At 46.2% G+C, this 18305-nt stretch overlaps 2 protein-coding genes across 2 annotated transcripts; both read left to right on the top strand.

The window, feature by feature from the left end:
- Positions 1 to 2020: 2020 nt before the first annotated feature.
- On the top strand, positions 2021 to 5318 carry LOC139000215 (zinc finger protein 551-like). Its single transcript, XM_070402478.1, has 2 exons — positions 2021 to 2141; positions 3751 to 5318. The coding sequence occupies exons 1-2, from the start codon at positions 2021 to 2023 to the stop codon at positions 5316 to 5318; spliced, it is 1689 nt and encodes a 562-aa protein (XP_070258579.1).
- A 9802-nt stretch (positions 5319 to 15120) lies between these two features.
- LOC139000214 (zinc finger protein 551-like) lies at positions 15121 to 17916 on the top strand. Its single transcript, XM_070402476.1, has 2 exons — positions 15121 to 15241; positions 16517 to 17916. Exons 1-2 carry the CDS (start codon positions 15121 to 15123, stop codon positions 17914 to 17916), a joined length of 1521 nt encoding a protein of 506 aa, XP_070258577.1.
- Positions 17917 to 18305: the final 389 nt, after the last annotated feature.

Here is an 18305-nt window from a genome sequence, read left to right as displayed (position 1 = left end):
TGGAACTCAGAGGAGTTGTTCAAGTCGAAGACTACTCAAATGAAGTGAAGACCGCCTGGACCAGAGAGGAATTGTAGATCCCCACTTTATTTTAATTTGAGACCCTAGGCCCATGGAAATAAGTTGATATTGGGGCTGGTGCATATTTACTCATTCAACACTAACCGGAATTAGTCTCTGGGCCTTGGTGTGGCCTGGGGTGTTGCATTCAGTCTGGTTGGTTTGCTTAGGGGAATGAGTGGCCATCTGTGAGACTCACTGTGCATGGGGTGAAGCATTGTAATCCCTCCTTTGGAAAACTGCTGTTTGAACTAGTCTGTGATGCTTAGACAATCTCTTATTCTGCAGGTCAACTCTGTTATTTTTAGACTGTAAAATAACTTTGCTTTTTGCTTGAGTGGAAAAGATAAACTTAATTGCCTGGCCTTGCAAGCTAGCCATCTAACTGATACTCTGATATTGATGTCAGGTGCCTGTATAGATATTATACTCAAGGTTACAGGTGTCTGTACAGATATGACAGGTGTTTCCTATATATGACATGTACTCAAGGTTACAAGCTGTCTACAAAATAACTGACACAATGGCATAAGAATGATATAAAAAGAGAATTATTCCTCCTTTGGGTGTTCAGAAATTGCCAGAAGTAAACTGATCTGAACCTGCACGCACTAGAGATGACTCCTAACAGGCTCATTAAGGCATCTTGTCCAGCTCGCTGATTTTTGATACAACAGGGGTAGAGAGCCATCGTCCATGAGACTTCAGTGGTGAGGGCTGTGACTGGGGATGGGAGATCATGTGCTGCACTGGTGGAGGAGGGCTCTGGATATCTAAGACGTGATGTGGTTCTCAATAGGTGAGGTTGAAGGAAAACACAGTCAGGGAGTGAGCCCTTTATAGCAGGGCTCAGGGCTTCCTCCATGAGTGTGGACTCTCAGAGTTGGTGTAGAACTTATTCCTGTTTGAATTTGCCAAGCAGCCTCTACACCACACATGCTAAGTAATGAGTAGGAAGTCAAGGAGATGACTGTGCGGGCTGTGGGTGTGGGAGTGCAGGAGAGAGGTGTGGGAGAAGGAGTGATGTGTGCTAGGATTGGGAGTGTGAATTCATGGCCACAGTACACTGGATGTTGCACTAAGGGTGAATAAGGAGTGAGTCCATTTTTGGTGCTTGCTGTCTAATAGGGTATGATATATGATATATGATATGATATGAGGAATTTTAGTGTAATTGTCTGAAAATAGGGGTATTGTGGTGAAATATGCCAGGTGCAGAGCAATGTCACATAGAGGTACAACTTCGTATGGTTTTCAAGGGCTGACACCTTGATCAATGGGAACGAGATAACATATATTGGTGTCACCAGGGCTTGATGGTTTGTACTGGAATCGGGAAGGGAGATAGAAAGAGAGAGAAACACATTACAGAGGCTGTGAATTAGACATTTGGAAGAGAAGCTGAGTAGGAAATAAAGTGTTCCAGCCACGGCAAATTTGTGTTGCCTTTGAAGATGTGCCCCAGGAAATGAAGCTGTGTGAGAGAAGTGTGGTTCAAAGAATTATGTTGAGCAGGTAGTGCAAGGTGATGGCCTCAACACCATGGTACCAGAGTCAGAAGGGTGAAGCACAAGGCCATGTTTCTTCGTGTCTCTGAGGGAGAAACCAAGCAATAAAAAGAGTATTGCCTGACAAAAGCAGGATAAATCATTCACATTTTCTTTATGGCCAACATCTCTCTCTTCCCTATTTGGTTCACCCACTGTATCGACAAGAGGCAGTGTGGCCTACATTGAGGCCCAGAGGTATCTTCTCTCTGCTCAACTGCCTTTATTGTTGTCGTAGGAACAGTATCAGTAGGAATATAAGGAGAGAGTGACTTTGATGGGCCCAAGGCCTGGTGTCTTGTCTGATGAAGGGTAGAGGGAGCATAGGGATATAGAGGGTGGGAATGATGAAGAACTTGAAATCCTAAGAGAGAAGCTAATCATGGCTTGAACTGTTCCCATCACGACAGGATATGAACTTTGAGGACGTGGCCATTGTCTTCTCTGAGGAGGAGTGGGGGCTCCTTGATGACGCTCAGAGACTTCTCTACTGCAATGTGATGCTGGAAGTGTTTGCACTTGTCTCATCTGCAGGTATGACCTTCACGTTTGTCCCAATGTCCTGAGGTGATGAATACTCTTCCTTTATTCTCCAAACGTAGCTCTCACAGCCAGACCATGGGCTCTACTAATATCCCCCACTGGCCTTTCAAATGGGCTGTGGCTGCCAGGGGCGAGCTGTGTGGGGAGTCCTGAGCTCTGGACTCTCCAAGCATCCCTTACACCCACTGCCTCAGAAAATGCAAGAAGTATCTGGGAGTCAGGATTCTTGCAATGAGCTTAATGGGACCCACTTTGAACTTTCTCTTCCTGGGAAGGTGACTATGTCCTCATGGCTTCCACTTCTACACCATTCATCTAGGTAAGACTTTTTGTGACAGCCTATGCCAGGTTATTGTATTTACTTACATGAAACTCGGAGGCTTGGGGGGGGCGGGGTCCCAGGGTATCAACAGGGCAGAGGGAGCAGTAGTGGCTGCTCTCAGGCCTGCCCTCAGGGGCCCCACTTCTCAGTGTCCTGGCAATCGCTGCAAGCACCTCTGAGAGAAAGCCGCCTTTGAGTTCCAACCAATGCCAGACAGTCCAGTTTCTTCCATATGAGTCTGGGTCCCCAGAGACTCGCCAGGACTGGAGTTCAGAGCAGTCGGGAGCTTGGACACCTTCCCGAATGAAAAAGACAACACTGTCCTCAGCCACCAGCCCTCTGCGCATGTGCATCTGTACCTCTGTACTTTACTTGCACACCGTACCTCCTCTGAGGCTCGGTATGCTTTTCTCTTTCCTTCTAGTTGCGGAATTTCCACTCAGCCAGCCTTCCTGTGGTTCTGGATGATGTCTGTTCCATCTTTTAGTTGTTTTGAAGTTGTTGTGCTAGGCAGCCATCTCTGATATTTACCTATGCCGCCATCTTGGTTTTCCGAACCCTGTATTCTTTCTCAGGGTGAACTGGCAAGATGGTCTCTGATGAGGCCTGATCCTACTGAGTGGAAACTGGGGGAAGGTATCACATGAGGGTTTTTTTCCAGATCACACCAGGAACCCGCTTGTGTCCAACCATATTTAGGTGCAGATGCGTTTGTCCACAACTTATTTCTACGTTTTCTTTACCATTTTTGGCGTTTTGATGACTGATCATTTCATCTTTAACTTCATGGATTTCGCTACCTTCACCTTTGTCACTTTTTTGCATCACCTGTCCCTGGGCACTGCTCCCTGTGCAGTATTCTCTTGCATGGACCTGCACATGTGTTATGAGGTGCACATACATGCTTAAGTAGTCCTAGAATGCCAGCTCTTGAATTTTACTTGGAATAAGATATAAGCAACCTTCTGCACAGCTTGCCCATGTCATCAGCAGATAAGCCCTGCTGAACACTGTTAGCAGAAGAAGGAGCTGATGATCCTGCTTTGATTCTATGTGGTGCCTGCCATCTTTGTGTCATATTTCTGGTGAGGCTTTCCTTGTTTTGTGATATTCAGAGTTCCAGAACTTCACTGGAGCCTTTTCTAAACCTGTCCAGCACATCTGTTATTTTCACAAAATTGCGTGGAACGCATGTATGATGCGCAACATATTTTTGTAATGGAACTACCCTCATCACCGTAGTCAACATCCAGTTCCTCCTCATTTCTCTGTTTTCAGGTTGTTGGCATAACACGGATGACGAGGAGACCTGTTCTGAGCAGAGCGTATCTGTACAAGGAGAGTCACAGTTCAGGTCGTGTAAGACAGAGCCAGCAACCCAGAGGACCCATCTGTGTAAGCGGTGTTTCTCTGTATTAAAAGACATTCTGCACCTGACTGAGTCTCAGGCAAAGGACTTTGAGCAGAAAGCCTTCTTAAGTGATGAATGTGTGAGAGACTCGGGTTTCAGTGCAAACCCTCTCCAGCAACAGAGGGAAGCCAGTGGAGAGATGCCCTGGAAAGGAGCTGTGGACAGGGCCTCTTTTGTGACCAGGTGCAGCTTCTACTTATCAGGGCTGCGTTCATCCAGGAGGGAGGTTGGGGAAGACTTGCCAGCCATCTCAGAGCTTCTCCAGCACCAGGCCCCTCTCAACACTGAGGAGCCACACGGTGACAGTGAGACTTCCCAGAAAATTCGCAGTGGAACAAGTCATAACCAGTGGGGTCAATGTAAAAATACTGCCAGCAACAACCAGAATGTTATTCAACAGAGCCTCTACTTTGGGGAAGTGAAATATGAATGTAACAAATCTGGAAATATTTTTAGAGGAATCTCTAGCCTCATTCAACATTGGAAAGTTCGCAGTGGAGAAAAGCCATATAAGTGTAGTGATTGTGGGAAGGCCTTTGGATATAAGACTAACCTCAATAAACACCACAGAGTTCACACTGGAGAAAAGCCCTATGTGTGTAGTGACTGTGGGAAGTCATTCAGGCAAATCTCTGTTCTTAATCGGCACCAGAGAGTTCACACTGGGGAAAAGCCATATGAGTGTACTGATTGCGGCAAGACTTTCAGTCAAAGGAACAACCTCACTGACCACCAGAGAGTTCACACAGGAGAAAAACCTTATGAGTGCAGTGAATGTGGGAAATCTTTTAGATGCTGTGGTCACCTTTTTACCCATAGGAGAATTCACACTGGAGAAAAACCTTATGAGTGTAGTGAATGTGGGAAATCCTTCAGAGAAAGGTGTACGCTTACTAAACACCAGAGAGTTCACACTGGAGAAAAATCTTATGAGTGCATTGAATGTGGGAAATCTTTTAGATGCCATGGTCAACTTTTTACCCATAGGAGAATTCACACTGGAGAAAAACCTTATGAATGCAGTGATTGTGGGAAGTCCTTCAGACAAAGGTGTACCCTGACTAAGCACCAGAGAATTCACACTGGAGAAAAACCTTACGAGTGCAGTGAATGTGGGAAGTCCTTTGGACAAAGGTGTACCCTCACCGAACACCAGAGAGTTCACACTGAAGAAAAACCGTATGAGTGTAGTGAATGTGGGCAGTCCTTCAGACGAAAGAATGCCCTCACTGAACACCAGAGAATTCACACTGGAGAAAAACCTTATGAATGCAGTGAATGTGGGAAATCTTTTAGATTCCGTAGTCAGGTTTTTAAGCACAAGAGAGTTCACACAGGAGAAATGCTACATAAGTGTAGTGAATGTGGGAAATCATTTAGCCAAAAATCTCACCTCCTTAGACACCTGATTGTTCACAATGGAGAAAAGCTTTAAATGGGCACCGAATACTTTCTTTTTCTCGTTGACAATAACAACACTTAAGAGGACTGCTTGATACACATTTAACAGAACATAAACCCCTTTACCACAACATGCACTCGGCTAGATTCCTCATTAAATTTCAAGAAGTAGTGATGCTTTAGATAACTCATGGCACTTGCTAAGCTGCTCGGGCCTACTACCCGATTGAAATCAGTGGGAGTATTCCTGGCTGAGGCGATTTCACCTCCACCACCTGGCTCGCCTGAACAGTGTGCCTCAGTCACAACCCCTCCGTGGTCAGGGAACAGGAATTCTGTGTTCTCAGCTTTGCCTGAGCATACTTGTGATTACTCTAAGCTTATGGCAGGATTTTCATTCCATTCTGACTAGAAAATGGAGTTGATTGAGGGTTCATCCAGTGCACCCATCCTCAGCTAAGTAGAGCTACCTCTCTCAGCACATCACCTTATGATGTGATGAATTGTTTCAGATTCCAATTCACCAATCTGAAAACCCATTGAATTTTCTAACACGTCTCGGGATTATGATCTTTTTGTCCTGGTGCTTTTGCTCATGTACTAGTACCTTTCATTTTGTTGGTCCTATGCATTGCCTGGCGTGATCTGAAAGCACACTTGGGATCTGTCCGCATGTCCAGGGGAACAGACATTGTGGGAATCCCCAACCTGCTGTGCTTTGGAAGGCAAAGCATGGAGTCAGAAAATCACAGTGTCCAGTATTCACTTGTAATGCAATGCTGCCCAAGACCTGGAAAGAAAGCCGGCATGACTTGGTGGTTCTCATTTGCAGCCTGGTGCCTCCTGTGATTGAGGTCTGAGGTCATCCTGAAGATGGGGGTGGGGGGCTTTTTTCTGCTTCTGTGAACAATGGGAATTATATTCTCGGTTCACAGTGTGTATTACATACTGTCAAGGTGCCCTGTGCCGTTATGAATGACATTTCATAGGCTGGTGTCCCTTGTATTAAGACTCTGAGGGTTAGGTTGAACTACAATTGGGTCAGAAACCCTGTGTTCATAGTGAGTGGGAAAGAGTGCAGTGAATTAAGTGAATCACGACTCTTGTGAACGTTACCCACAAATGACCAAGGATGTGTGACTTGTGTGGTCATTGTGGACAGGCGTCCTCGGTTCTTCCATCACTGTTCCCTGTGACTAAAGTTATTTTTAGGGAAAATAATCTAAAGGGTCTGTGACCTCTTCTGGCCTCTCTAAGGTGTTCACCTCAATGTTTGCTCAACAGGCAAGACCTCAAAGCTAGAGGAAGGGTAATCCTGTAGTCAGTCCCAGGATGTGGCATTTGTGACCCAGTCAGCATTCCTGTTGATTCTGATGGCCATAGTCTTCTCTGCTTGCCAGTGTTTGCTGCCACTGAGGCAAGGCTGGTGCTCCCAGGAAATTAGGAGAGAGATGGCAGAGCCCATATAGGGTTGTCATTTTAATTTTCTAACAGGACAGTTATATCAGGGCCTTTATTTGGAAGCACATTTTAAGGTTTTGTTTAGGTATATTTGTACTATTTGTTGAGCTTGGACATAGGGATCCAGCTCTAAAACGGTCACATGTGATTTAAACTTTTCTCTCACCCGTATACAGGTTCAGGCAGAAGCAGGCATACAATTGTGAATATGCAAAACACAGAGTTGACTCTCTATTTTTCTAAATAAGTATTTTACATATTTAAAAATATTTTTAACGACTTTTCATAAAGGGAGGAAGGTAGTGAAAGAGAGAGAGCGAGAGAGAGAGAGAGAGAGAGAGAGAGAAATGGTGATATTAGAAAGAAACATCAAACAGTTGCGTCCTGCACGTCACCTGCAGGGCATCCTGACAGGCACGTGCCTTGAGCTGGAATGGAACCAGTGACCTTCTAGGGCAACCGATGGTGCTCAAACACCTGAGGTTCACTGGCCAGGGAAGAGTTTATTCTTGTATTTTATTATTTCTAAGTTATTGTAGTAATTTCCAGCCAACAGCTCTACACCTACTTGTGCCACACCCTGTAGTTACCTCCTCCCCTTTTGTAATCTCTCCTTCTGCCGTCCCCAGCCCTAAATGCAGTCATTGATTTTCCGTCCTTTACAAGATTAGTTAATATTTTTCATAATTTCAGAAGCACTATAAGGGGTATACAAATACTGCTTTCCTTCATGCTACACAGTTACTTTGAGATTCGGCACGAATGCTTATGTGAATAGTTAATTATTTTTTATGGCTGAGTCATAGTGAGTTCTGTGAATAACCAGTTTACCTATTATTGATCTGTCTATGGTTTTAGTTATTTCCAGGTTTGAGATATTAAAAATAAATCTGCTGGGAATAGTGCCTTCAGTTCTTAATATAGAGGTAGGTTTTACTTATCAAAGTGATGCAGTGTAGGCGAATGTTTTACCTGTTAATATATGCAGAACTGTGTTCTAAAATGATCATTCCCTTTGGCTTTCCAACCACTTACAGTAATGAAATTTCTAGTTTTTCTACAACCCTGCCAGGACATGTGATGTTTAATCCTTTTAATAATAGGCCGAGAAATGAGTATAGTATCAACTTGCTTTTTTAAATTCCATTTTCCTAATAAAGTTTTTACAATTTTTTCCCTAATAAATTTTTCATGGTGAACCTTTTCTCAAGCAATTATTTACACTGTCTTTGTCTCCTTGTTGAAATGTCTGGTCAGAATCTTTTGCCAATTTTTAAAATGAAATTATTATTTTAACTATAGGTTAGTGCAGCATCTAACATATATTTATTTATTTCACTCAATCCTCAATGTCTCAACTGAATTCCTTGCAATGTAAAACCATAAACATTTTTTAAAGAATATTTTTTCATTGATTTTAGAGAGAAGGGAGAGGGATAGAGAGATAGAAACATCAATGATGAGAGAGAATCATTGATTGCTTGCCTCATGCACGCCCCCTTCTGTGGATCAAACCCGCAACCCAGGCATGTGCCCTTCCTTAGAATCGAACCCAGGACTCTTCAGTCTCCAGGCTGATGCTCTATCCACTGAGCTAAACTGGCTAGGGCTCAACCCCTTAATTCTTTTTTTAAAAAAATATTTTTGTTGATTTCAGAGAGGAAGGGAGAGGAAGGGAGAGAGAGAGAGTAACATACACGATGAGAGAGAAACATCTATCATCTGCCTCTTGCACATCCCCTACTTGGAATCGAGCTCACAACCTGGGCATGTGCCCTTGTCCAGAATCGAACCTAGGACCCTTCCAACCACAGGCTGATGCTCTATCCAGTGAGCCAAACCAGCTAGGGCCCCTTATTTCTTTTAAAAATTGTAATCCTCATCTGAGGATATGTTTATTGCTTTGAGAGAGAGAGGAAGGGAGGGGCACAGAGGAAAAAAAGGAACAGCTATGTGAGAGGAAACATGGACCGGTTGCCTTCCATAAATGCCGGACAGCAGATCAAACCCACAACCTGATCTGTGCCCTCACCAGGAACCGAACATGCCCTTTGATTGAAGTGAGCGAATGAAATGAAGCTGCAAGAGATTAAGCCGCCTGGCCAGGGCAGCATGTGAAATCTTCATGTTTCCTTCAAGACCATGAGTTAGTATGACTCAGCATTTGGGGGCGTGTTTCTTTTGCATGTTGCCTGTTGGTTGTATGTGTGAATTGGCTGTCCCTTTGGATGTTCCTGATGTGTGTATGTGTGTATTGTGTTCTCTTTGTGTCTGTGTTCTATGTCTGTGTATGTCTGCTCGGGTGTGTGCACGGGTATGTTCATTGTGTGTGTGTGTGTCTGTATGTGTTTGTGTGTGTCCTCTGATACTGTCTGTATGACACCGATTGTTTCTATGTGTGTGTGTGTGTGTGTGTGTGTGTGTTCCCCTCAAGGTGTTCCCTGTGTGTGCAGTGTGTGTCTGTGTGAGCCTGGCCATAAGCCCTGCAACTGAGTGCCCAGCTGTGGCTGGGCGTGTCTGGAACCTGGGTGATTCTGTGCTTGTGGTGTCAGTATGTTTCTGTGTGACTCTGTGCACCCCAGACACAGGCAACTACCTAGGCAGTCTCTGGAGGGGTCAGAAAATGGCCCCTTCTGCCGATGCTCACCCAGCCTCTGCTGTCCCTTTTGGGCTCCCCTCTCAGGCCTCAGGGATGGATGAAAAGGGTTAGTTCATAGAACCCCAGGCTGTGGGAAGGGGAGGAATTAGAGAAGATTCTGATGGCAGACTGGAGTTAGAGAGTGTGCATGGGGAATGTTTGTGAAGGACACTAGGCTTCGTGGAGGAGCTGGGGATCCAGGTGCCTTGGGAAGGAATGAGTCGGTGGGTGCATGTGGGGGGAGCTGAGGGGTAAGACTTCCAGGCTCCTAACCCCCCACTAGGAATGAGGAAGTGGACGTCCCTGGAGAGGGGTGTCCCTTGCCCATGTGAAAGGGAGGCTGACGCCTCAGGGAGGAAGGTGCCACGGGCTCCATGGAGCATCATTCTGGGACTTCTGGACTCTGTTCAACTACTGGGTTTGCATGGCCAAATGGGTCACTGGGGCCAGGAGCGAGAATTAGGCCCAGAGGTCTCTTCACTGTGGATGGGGAGAACTATGGAGGGACCTCATTCAGCACAGGTTCCTGCACAGAATGAGCAGAAACCACAGGGTCACCATTAATGTTACCGGCAGCATTTTCACCATCAGCCCCACCTAATGGAGCCCTTCCCTGGGCGATGCAAATGATACTGAGCATTGGAGGCAGGGTAGCAACTGATGTTAATATAGAAGAACATGGATGCTGGTTGCTTGCAGCCTGAACTCTTCCCAGTCACCACTATTAACTTGTGAGTCTTCACTTGCACCACAGTGTGGGATGTGAGGCAGCCAGGGGTTTACCCAGGTCACACTCAGAAGTGGGTTCTGAGTTCGCTGCCAATGCCATCTGCCCAAACTCCTTTTCTGAGGTTCACTGCTTTGGAACTTGCCAGTGATGGTTTAGGGCAGCGGTTCTCAACCTGTGGGTCGCGACCCCTATGTCGGTCAAACGACCCTTTCCCAAGGGTCGCCTAAGACCATCCTGCATATCAGATATTTACATGATGATTCATAACAGGAGCAACAGTACAGTTATGACGTAGCAATGAAAATAATGTTGTGGTTGGGCCACAACATGAGGAACTGTATTTAAAGGCCCAGAAGGTTGAGAACCAGTGGTTTAGGGCAACCAGGGGACAAAGTCAACCTGGATGTGGAGACAGGAACCCATCCTGATGGACTCCCATGGTCATTTCTGACCCGTCCCTGCTCCTCTCCTTGGCCCTGCACAGTCCCTGACAAGAGGCGGGCACCACGTGGTCATGTTAATGGGGCCCATCGAGTAAGTATGTCAGGTTCTCCTCCTGACCACCTGAGTGTGACTTCAGCCTGTGAGGTGCTCTGACCAATGAAATGTGCTGGGAGTGAAGCCTGTCTGAAATAACATCTCCAAATAATGGCTCAGTTGCAGACAACACTCCCCATAATCCTGCCACCCGCCACCAAAACCTATGGTTGTCATTTCCCACGGCCATTCGGGCGCCCCAACACCAATATTCTCAATGGCCAGTGACTGGGATCCTAACGCCACCTGCGCGGCCTGGAAAGCTCCTTACCCAAAGGGCAATGCGCCTAATGATGGCTGCGTTTAGCCAATGAAAGCCCAGGAGAGGCGCCTGAGCCTGGCGCTCATTGGTTTGGGCGTGACTCCCAGATTAGTCCTCCTGGTGGTCAGTTTCACTTCCTCGTTCTATCGACTTAGAGGGCCCAGCGGGCAGTATCAGGACTAGGACAAGCCGGCAGAGGCAGTGTCCCCGCTGTGCAGGGGGTGTCTGAGGCTTGTTGACCTGCAGCAGGCGGGATTGAGGTCTCCATGCTTCCCAGACTCCTCTCTGCTTACTGAGGTCAACTCAGCCTCACCCCATTTACCCTCCATCCTACCACGCCGTCAGGCCCTGCAGCTCGCCTCCCAGCACCCGGAACAGTGAGTAGCTTGTAGGTGACACAGCATGTGATGGGGTGAAAGAGGGTGACGGGCTGCAATACCGCTCAGTCAGGCCGTGGGGCTGTGGCTGAGCTGTGAGGACTCGGGAAACCCAGGTCTTTTTTGTGTTTAAAGGCAACAAAGAAGATGAGGCAAAGTTTTGTGTGAGGAGTTTTACTTTCATCCTCAGGACGCTGGGGGCACGAGTGGTTGTGAACAGCAGAGGGACGTTGTCTGAGGTCGGGTTCTAAACGTTTCCACAAACTGCTGATAAGAATCACATCTTAAAAGGGAGAGGAGAGCAGTTAGGGATGGGAAGGAGGAGTCCTTTGAAAGATAAGGAACTTGACAAGAGTGTGCACTGAGGACCGAGCCCTGGAGGAATGCAGCATCACCCAGCACCAGGGCTGGGCGAGGGCCCTGAGCAGCCTGAGCCCCTGGGTCCTGGGTTGGGGGCCAGGCCCTCAGCAGACCTTTAGTTCCCACAGGTTCCTGCAGGTGCAGAGCCTCTTAGGGGTCTGGGCTGTGGGGCTGATTTCAGGGCCTCAAACTCTCATGTCCTCTGAGTTAGTGGGGTCCTGTGTCTGTCCGCCCCTCTTCCTGCCCTGGGACCTGCAGACACTCAGTCAAGCACCCTAAGTCCATGACTAAGGTTGTATGAAGGGGTCCATGTTTTTCTGGAAAACAGTGGAATGAGATGTAGGAGGTCCTTCAAGGCACAGGTTTCACATGTGGTAGAGGCTCAGAGTGAAGACAGCTGGTTCAGGAACCTGCAGGAATGCTTTTCTCTTTGATGGGAACAGGTAAGAATGGGAGCAGAGTCAGGTGTAGAGGAGCTTTGTGACAACACGGTTGTCTGTTCTGCAGGTGATGGGGGCAATGGGAGATTTGGAGCAGTGGAGGCAGGTGATCTGAATCAGGTCTCATTAGATGCCCCGTGGCTGCAGCATGGAGAGCAATATGGGTGAGAGGGAGGTGGTGTGATCATCTGGGACAGTGGTTGACAAACTCATTAGTCAACAGAGCCAAATATCAACAGTACAACGATTGAAATTTTTTTTGAGAGCCACATTTTTTAAACTTAAACTATATAGGTAGGTACATTGTTATTAACTTAATGAGGGTACTTCTAAGCTGGCCTTTGCTAAAAACGTCCTCAATATGACTGAGGTACATTCGCTGAGGTCAACCCCTTCCAACTCTCCCATCCTCACCTCGAGCATGAACCATGCGCCTCCCCTGTGCTGCATATCCTTTGGCCCCTCTGCCTGCGCTGTGTCTCCCATCACCCATCCGACACCCTCCACTTTTTCTAACACCACTTCTTCAAAATAGACTCACCCAGGTCATAAACCATCTTCTGTGCATGGGCCACGAAGTTTCAATCACACTGTATGTGGGCGCCCACATGTGGTATTTTGTGGAAGAGCCACACTCAATGGGCCAAAGAGCTGCATGTGTCCCTCGAGCGGCAGTTTGCCAACCACTGGTCTGGGAGAATGTGATGGTACCTGTCCCTGATGGTGGCAATGGAGATGAAAGACACAGTTGGATCCGGGATTGGTATTTTAGGTGTGGCCACCTGGATTTTCTAATTTTGAAGTTGAGAGAGAGAGAGAGACAGAGAGAGGTAAGAGTCAGAGATGAGATGAAGGTTTGTATTTAGCATCTGGGGTATGGAAGCACCATCATCTGGCATAAAGACATTCATAGTGGGAAGGTTTATGTTCATTGCAGATAAAAACAAACAAACACTTATTTTGGCTTGTTAGGGTGTGAGATATTACAGAGACCAGTTAAAGAGCATTTGGAACTCGGAGAAGTTGGTCAAGACGAAGACTACTCAAAAGGAGTGAAGACCGCCTGGACCAGAGAGGAGTTGTAGATCATCATTTTATTTTAATTTGAGGCCCTAGGTCCACGGAAACAAGGTGAGATTGGGGCTGGTGCGTATTTACTTATTCAACACTCACCAGGAATATTCTGTGAGCTTTGGTGTGGCCTGGGCTATTGCACTCAGTCTGGTTGATTTGCTTAGGGACATGAGTGGCCATCTGTGAGACTCACTGGGCATGGGTTGAAGCATGGTAATCCCTCCTTTGGAAAACTGCTGTTTGAACTACTCTGTGATGCTTAGACAATCTCTTATTCTGTAGGTCAACTCTGTTATTTTTAGACTGTAAAATAAGTTTGCTTGTTGCTTGAATAGAAAAGATAAACTTAATTGTCTGACCTTGCAAGCTAGCCATCTAATTGATACGCTAATATTGATGCCAGGTGCCTGTATAGATATGCTACTCAAGTTTACAGGTGTCTGTATAGATATGACAGGTGTTTGCTAGGTATGATATATACTCCAGGTTACAAGCTGTCTACAAAAATAACTGACACAAGGGCCTAAGAAAGATATAAAAAGAGAATTATTCCTCCTTTGGGTGTTCACAATTTGACAGAGGTAATATGCTCTGAACCAGCATGCAATAGAGATTATTCCTCACAGGCTCATTAAGGCATATTGTCCAGCTCGCTGATTTTTGATACAACTGGGGTAGAGGGCCATCGGCCATGACACTTGATTGGTGAGGGCTGTGACTGGGGATGGGAGATCATGTGCAGCACTGGTGGAGGTGGGCTCTGGATATCTAAGACCTGACGTGGTTCTCAATAGGTGAGGTTGAAGGAAAACACAGTCAGGGAGTGAGGCCTTTATAGCAGGGCTCAAGGCTGCCTCCATGAGTGTGGACTCTCAGAGTTGGTGTAGAACTTATTCCTGTTTGAATTTGCCAAGCAGCCTCCACACCACACATGCTTAGTAATGAGTAGGAAGTCGAGGAGATGACTGTGGGGCTGTGGTTGTGGGAGTGCAGGTAAGAGAGAGGTGTGGGAGAAGGAGTGACGTGCCCTTGGAGAGTGAATGTGAATTCATGGCCACAGGACACTGGATGTTGCAGTAAGGGTGAATAAGGAGTGAGTCCATTTTTGGTGCTTCCTGGCTGATATGATATATGATATGATATGAGGAATTTTAGTGTAATTGTCTGAAAATAAGGGTGTTATAGTCAGACCTGCCAGGTGCAGAGATGAGGGGTCACATAGATGCACACCTTCCTAAGGTTGTCCAGGGCTGACATTGATCAATGAGAAGGAGATAGCATATATTGGTGTCAGCTGGGCTTGCATGTTTGCAGTGAATTGCGAAGGCAGATAGAAAGAGAGAGAAACACATTACAGAGGCTGTGAATTAGACATCTGGAGGAGAAGATGAGTAGGAAATAAAGTGTTCTCACCACGGCAAATTTGTGTTGCCCTTGAAGATGTGCCCCTGTAAATGAAGCTGTGTGAGAAAAGTGTGGTTCAAAGAATTATGTGGGCAGGTAGTGCAAGGTGATGGCCTCAACACCATGGTATCAGAGTCAGTAGGGTGAAACAGGAGGTCATGTTTTTTCATGTCTCTGAGGGAGAATCCGGGCAATAACAAGAGTATTGCCTAACAAAATAACTGATAAGTCATTCACATTTTCTTTATGGACAACATCTCTCTCTTCCCTACAGTCGGGTGACACCGACTGTATTGACAGGAGGCAGTGTGGCCTAGTTGTGAAGCCCAGAGCTCAGGTATCTTCTCTCTGCTCAACTGCTTTTATTGTTGTGGGAAGACACAGTAACAGTAGGAATGTAAGGAGAGAGTGATTTTGATGGGCTGAACGCCTGTTGTCTTGTCTGATGAAGTGTGGAGGGAGCATACGAATGTGGAGGGTTGGAAGTATGAAGAAATTGAAAACCTAGGAGAAAAGCTAATCATGGCTTGAACTGTCCCCATTTTGACAGAATATGAACTTTGAGGACGTGGCTATTGTCTTCTCTGAGGAGGAGTGGGGGCTCCTTGATGAGTCTCAGAGACTTCTCTACTGCAATGTGATGCTGGAAGTGTTTGCACTTGTCGCATCTGCTGGTAAGACCTTCATGTTTGTCCCTGTGTCCTGAGGTGATGTCTACTCTTCCGTTTTTCTCCAAATGTAGCTCTCACAGCCTCACCATGCGCTCTAGTAATACCCACCACTGTCCTTTCAAATGGGCTGTGGCTTCCAGGGGCATGCTGTGTGGGGAGTCCTGAGCTCTGGACTCCCCAAGCATCCCTTACACCCACTGCCTCAGAAATCCATGAAGTGTCTAGCAGTCAGGAGTCCTGCAATAGCTTAATGCGACCCACTTTGAATTTTATCTTCCTGGGAAGGTAACTATGTCCTCATGGCTTCCACTACTGCACCATTCATCCAGGTAAGGCTCTTTGTGACGCCTGTGCCAGGTTATGGTCTTTACTTACACGAACCATAGCAGTACTTGTAACATTCTACCTCAATTGTTGTTTGTAATATTTCCTTCCCTGAATACTATTGCATTCCGAATTGCTCTGGGTTATTGCTGGCTGCTCACCTTCCTTGTATTTCATTCATTCTCTGAATATTTAGGTTGCATGTATTTATAGAGTAGAAGGTGCATGGAGAACCCTGTATTCTCTCTCAGGGTGAACTGGCAAGATGGTCTCTGATGAGGCCTGATCCTACTGAGTGGAAACTGGGGTAAGGTATCACATGAGGGCTTCTTTCAGATCACACCAGGAACCAGATTGTGTTTGACCATATTTAGGTGCAGATGCGTTTGTCCACACCTTATTTATACATTTTCTTTACCATTATTGACATTTTGATGGCTGATCATTTCATCTGTAACTTCATGGCTTTTGGCTACCATCACCTTTGTCACTTTTTTGCATCACATGTCCCTGGGCACTGCTCCCTGTGCAGTATTCTCCTAAATGGACCTGCACATGTGTTATGAGGTGCACATACATGCTTAAGTAGTCCTAGAACCTCTGCTCTTGAATTTAACTTGGAGTAAGACATAAGCAACCTTCTGCACAGCTTGCCCATGTCACCAGCAGACAAGCCCTGCTGAGCACTGATAGTAGAAGAAGGAGCTGATGATCATGCTTCGAATCTATGTGGTGCTTGCCATCTTTGTGTCATATTTCTGGTGAGGCTTTCCTTGTTTTGTGATATTCAGAGTTCCAGAACTTCACAGGAGCCTTTTACCAATCCTGCCAGCACATCTGTTATTTTGAGACATTTCCATGGAACTCATGTATGATGTGCAACATATTTTTGTAATGGAACTTCCCTCATCACCATAGTCAACATCCAATTCCTCCTCATTTCTCTGTTTTCAGGTTGTTGCCATGAAACAGATGATGAGGAGACCTGTTCTGAGCAAAGTGTATCTGTACAAGGAGAGTCACAGGTCCGGGCGTCTAAGACAGAGCCAGCAACCCAGAGGACTCATCTGTGTAAGCGGTGTTTCTCTGTGTTCAAAAACATTGTGCACCTGACTGAGTCACAGGCAGCATACCTTCAGCAGAAAGCCTTCTTCAATGACACAAGAGTGAGAAACTTCTGTTTCAGTGCCAACTCTCGCCAGCAACAGAGGGAAGCCAGTGGAGAGAAGCCCTGGAAAGAAGCTGTGGACAGGGCCTCGTTTGTGACCAGGTGTAGCTTCTACTTATCAGGGCTGCCTTCATCCAGGAGGGAGGTTGGGGAAGACTTGCCAGCCATCTCAGAGCTTCTCCAACAGAAGGCCCCTCTCGACACTGAGGAGCCACACAGTGGCAGTGAGAGTTCCCAGAAAATTCCCAGTGGAAAACGTCATAACCAGTGGGGTCAATGTGAAAATGCTTCCAGCCACAACCAGAAAGTTGTTCAACAGAGCGTCTGCAAGGGAGATGTGAATTATGCGTGGAAGAAATCTGGAAATATTTTTAGAGGAATCTCTAGCCTCATTCGACATAGGAAAGTTCACAGTGGAGAAAAGCCGTATGAGTGTAGTGACAGTGGGAAGGCCTTTGGATATAAGACTAACCTCAATCAACACCACAGACTTCACACTGGAGAAAAGCTCTATTTGTGTAGTGACTGTGGGAAGTCATTCAGGTATATCTCTGTTCTTAATCAGCACCAGAGAGTTCACACTGGGGAAAAGCCATATGAGTGTACTGATTGTGGCAAGACTTTCAGTCATAGGTACAACCTCACTCGACACCAGAGAGTTCACACTGGAGAAAAACCTTATGAGTGTAGTGAATGTGGGCAGTCCTTTAGACAAAGGTGTACCCTTAAAGAACACCAGAGAGTTCACACTGATGAAAAACCATATGAGTGTGGTGAATGTGGGAAGTCCTTCAGACAAAGGCAAGCCTTCACTGAACACCAGAGAATTCACACTGGAGAAAAACCTTATGAATGCAGTGAATGTGGGAAGTCCTTTAGAGGAAGGTTTAACTTCACCGAACACCAGAGAATTCACACTGGTGAAAAACCTTATGAGTGCAGTGAATGTGGGCAGTCCTTCAGACAAAGGCGTGCCTTCACTGAACACCAGAGAATTCACAGTGGAGAAAAACCTTATGAATGCAGTGAATGTGGGAAATCTTTTAGATGCCATAGTCACCTTTTTAAGCACAAGAGAGTTCATACAGGAGAAAGACCTCATGAGTGTAGTGAATGTGGGAAATCTTTTAACCGAAAATCTCACCTCCTTACACACCTGATTGTTCACAATGGAGAAAAGCTTTAAATGGGAACCGAATACTTTCTTTTTCTCATTGACAATAACAACACTGAAGGGGACTCTTTGATACACATTTAACAGAACATAAACCCCTTTTATCACAACATGCACTCAGCTAGATTCCTCATTAAATTTCTAGTAGAAGTGATGCTTTAGACAACTGCATGGCACTTGCTAATATACTCGGGCCTACTACAGAATGAAATCAGTAGGAGTATTCCTGGCTGAGGCGATTTCACCTCCACCACCTGGCTCACCTGAACAGGGTGCCTCAGTCACAGCCCCTGTGTGGTCAGGGAAAAGGAATTCTGTGTTTTCACCTCTGCCTGAGCAAACTGTGATTACTCCAAGCTCCTGGCAGGATCTTCATTCCTTTCTGACTAGGAAAGGGGGTT

This window comes from Myotis yumanensis, unplaced genomic scaffold (genome assembly GCF_028538775.1).
Source record: "Myotis yumanensis isolate MYYU_CA2020_CCGP unplaced genomic scaffold, mMyoYum1.0.hap1 SCAF_23, whole genome shotgun sequence".
Classification (NCBI taxonomy): domain Eukaryota; kingdom Metazoa; phylum Chordata; class Mammalia; order Chiroptera; family Vespertilionidae; genus Myotis; species Myotis yumanensis.
Note: the sequence above shows the minus strand (reverse complement) of the source record. Positions and strands in the feature narration are given on the sequence as shown.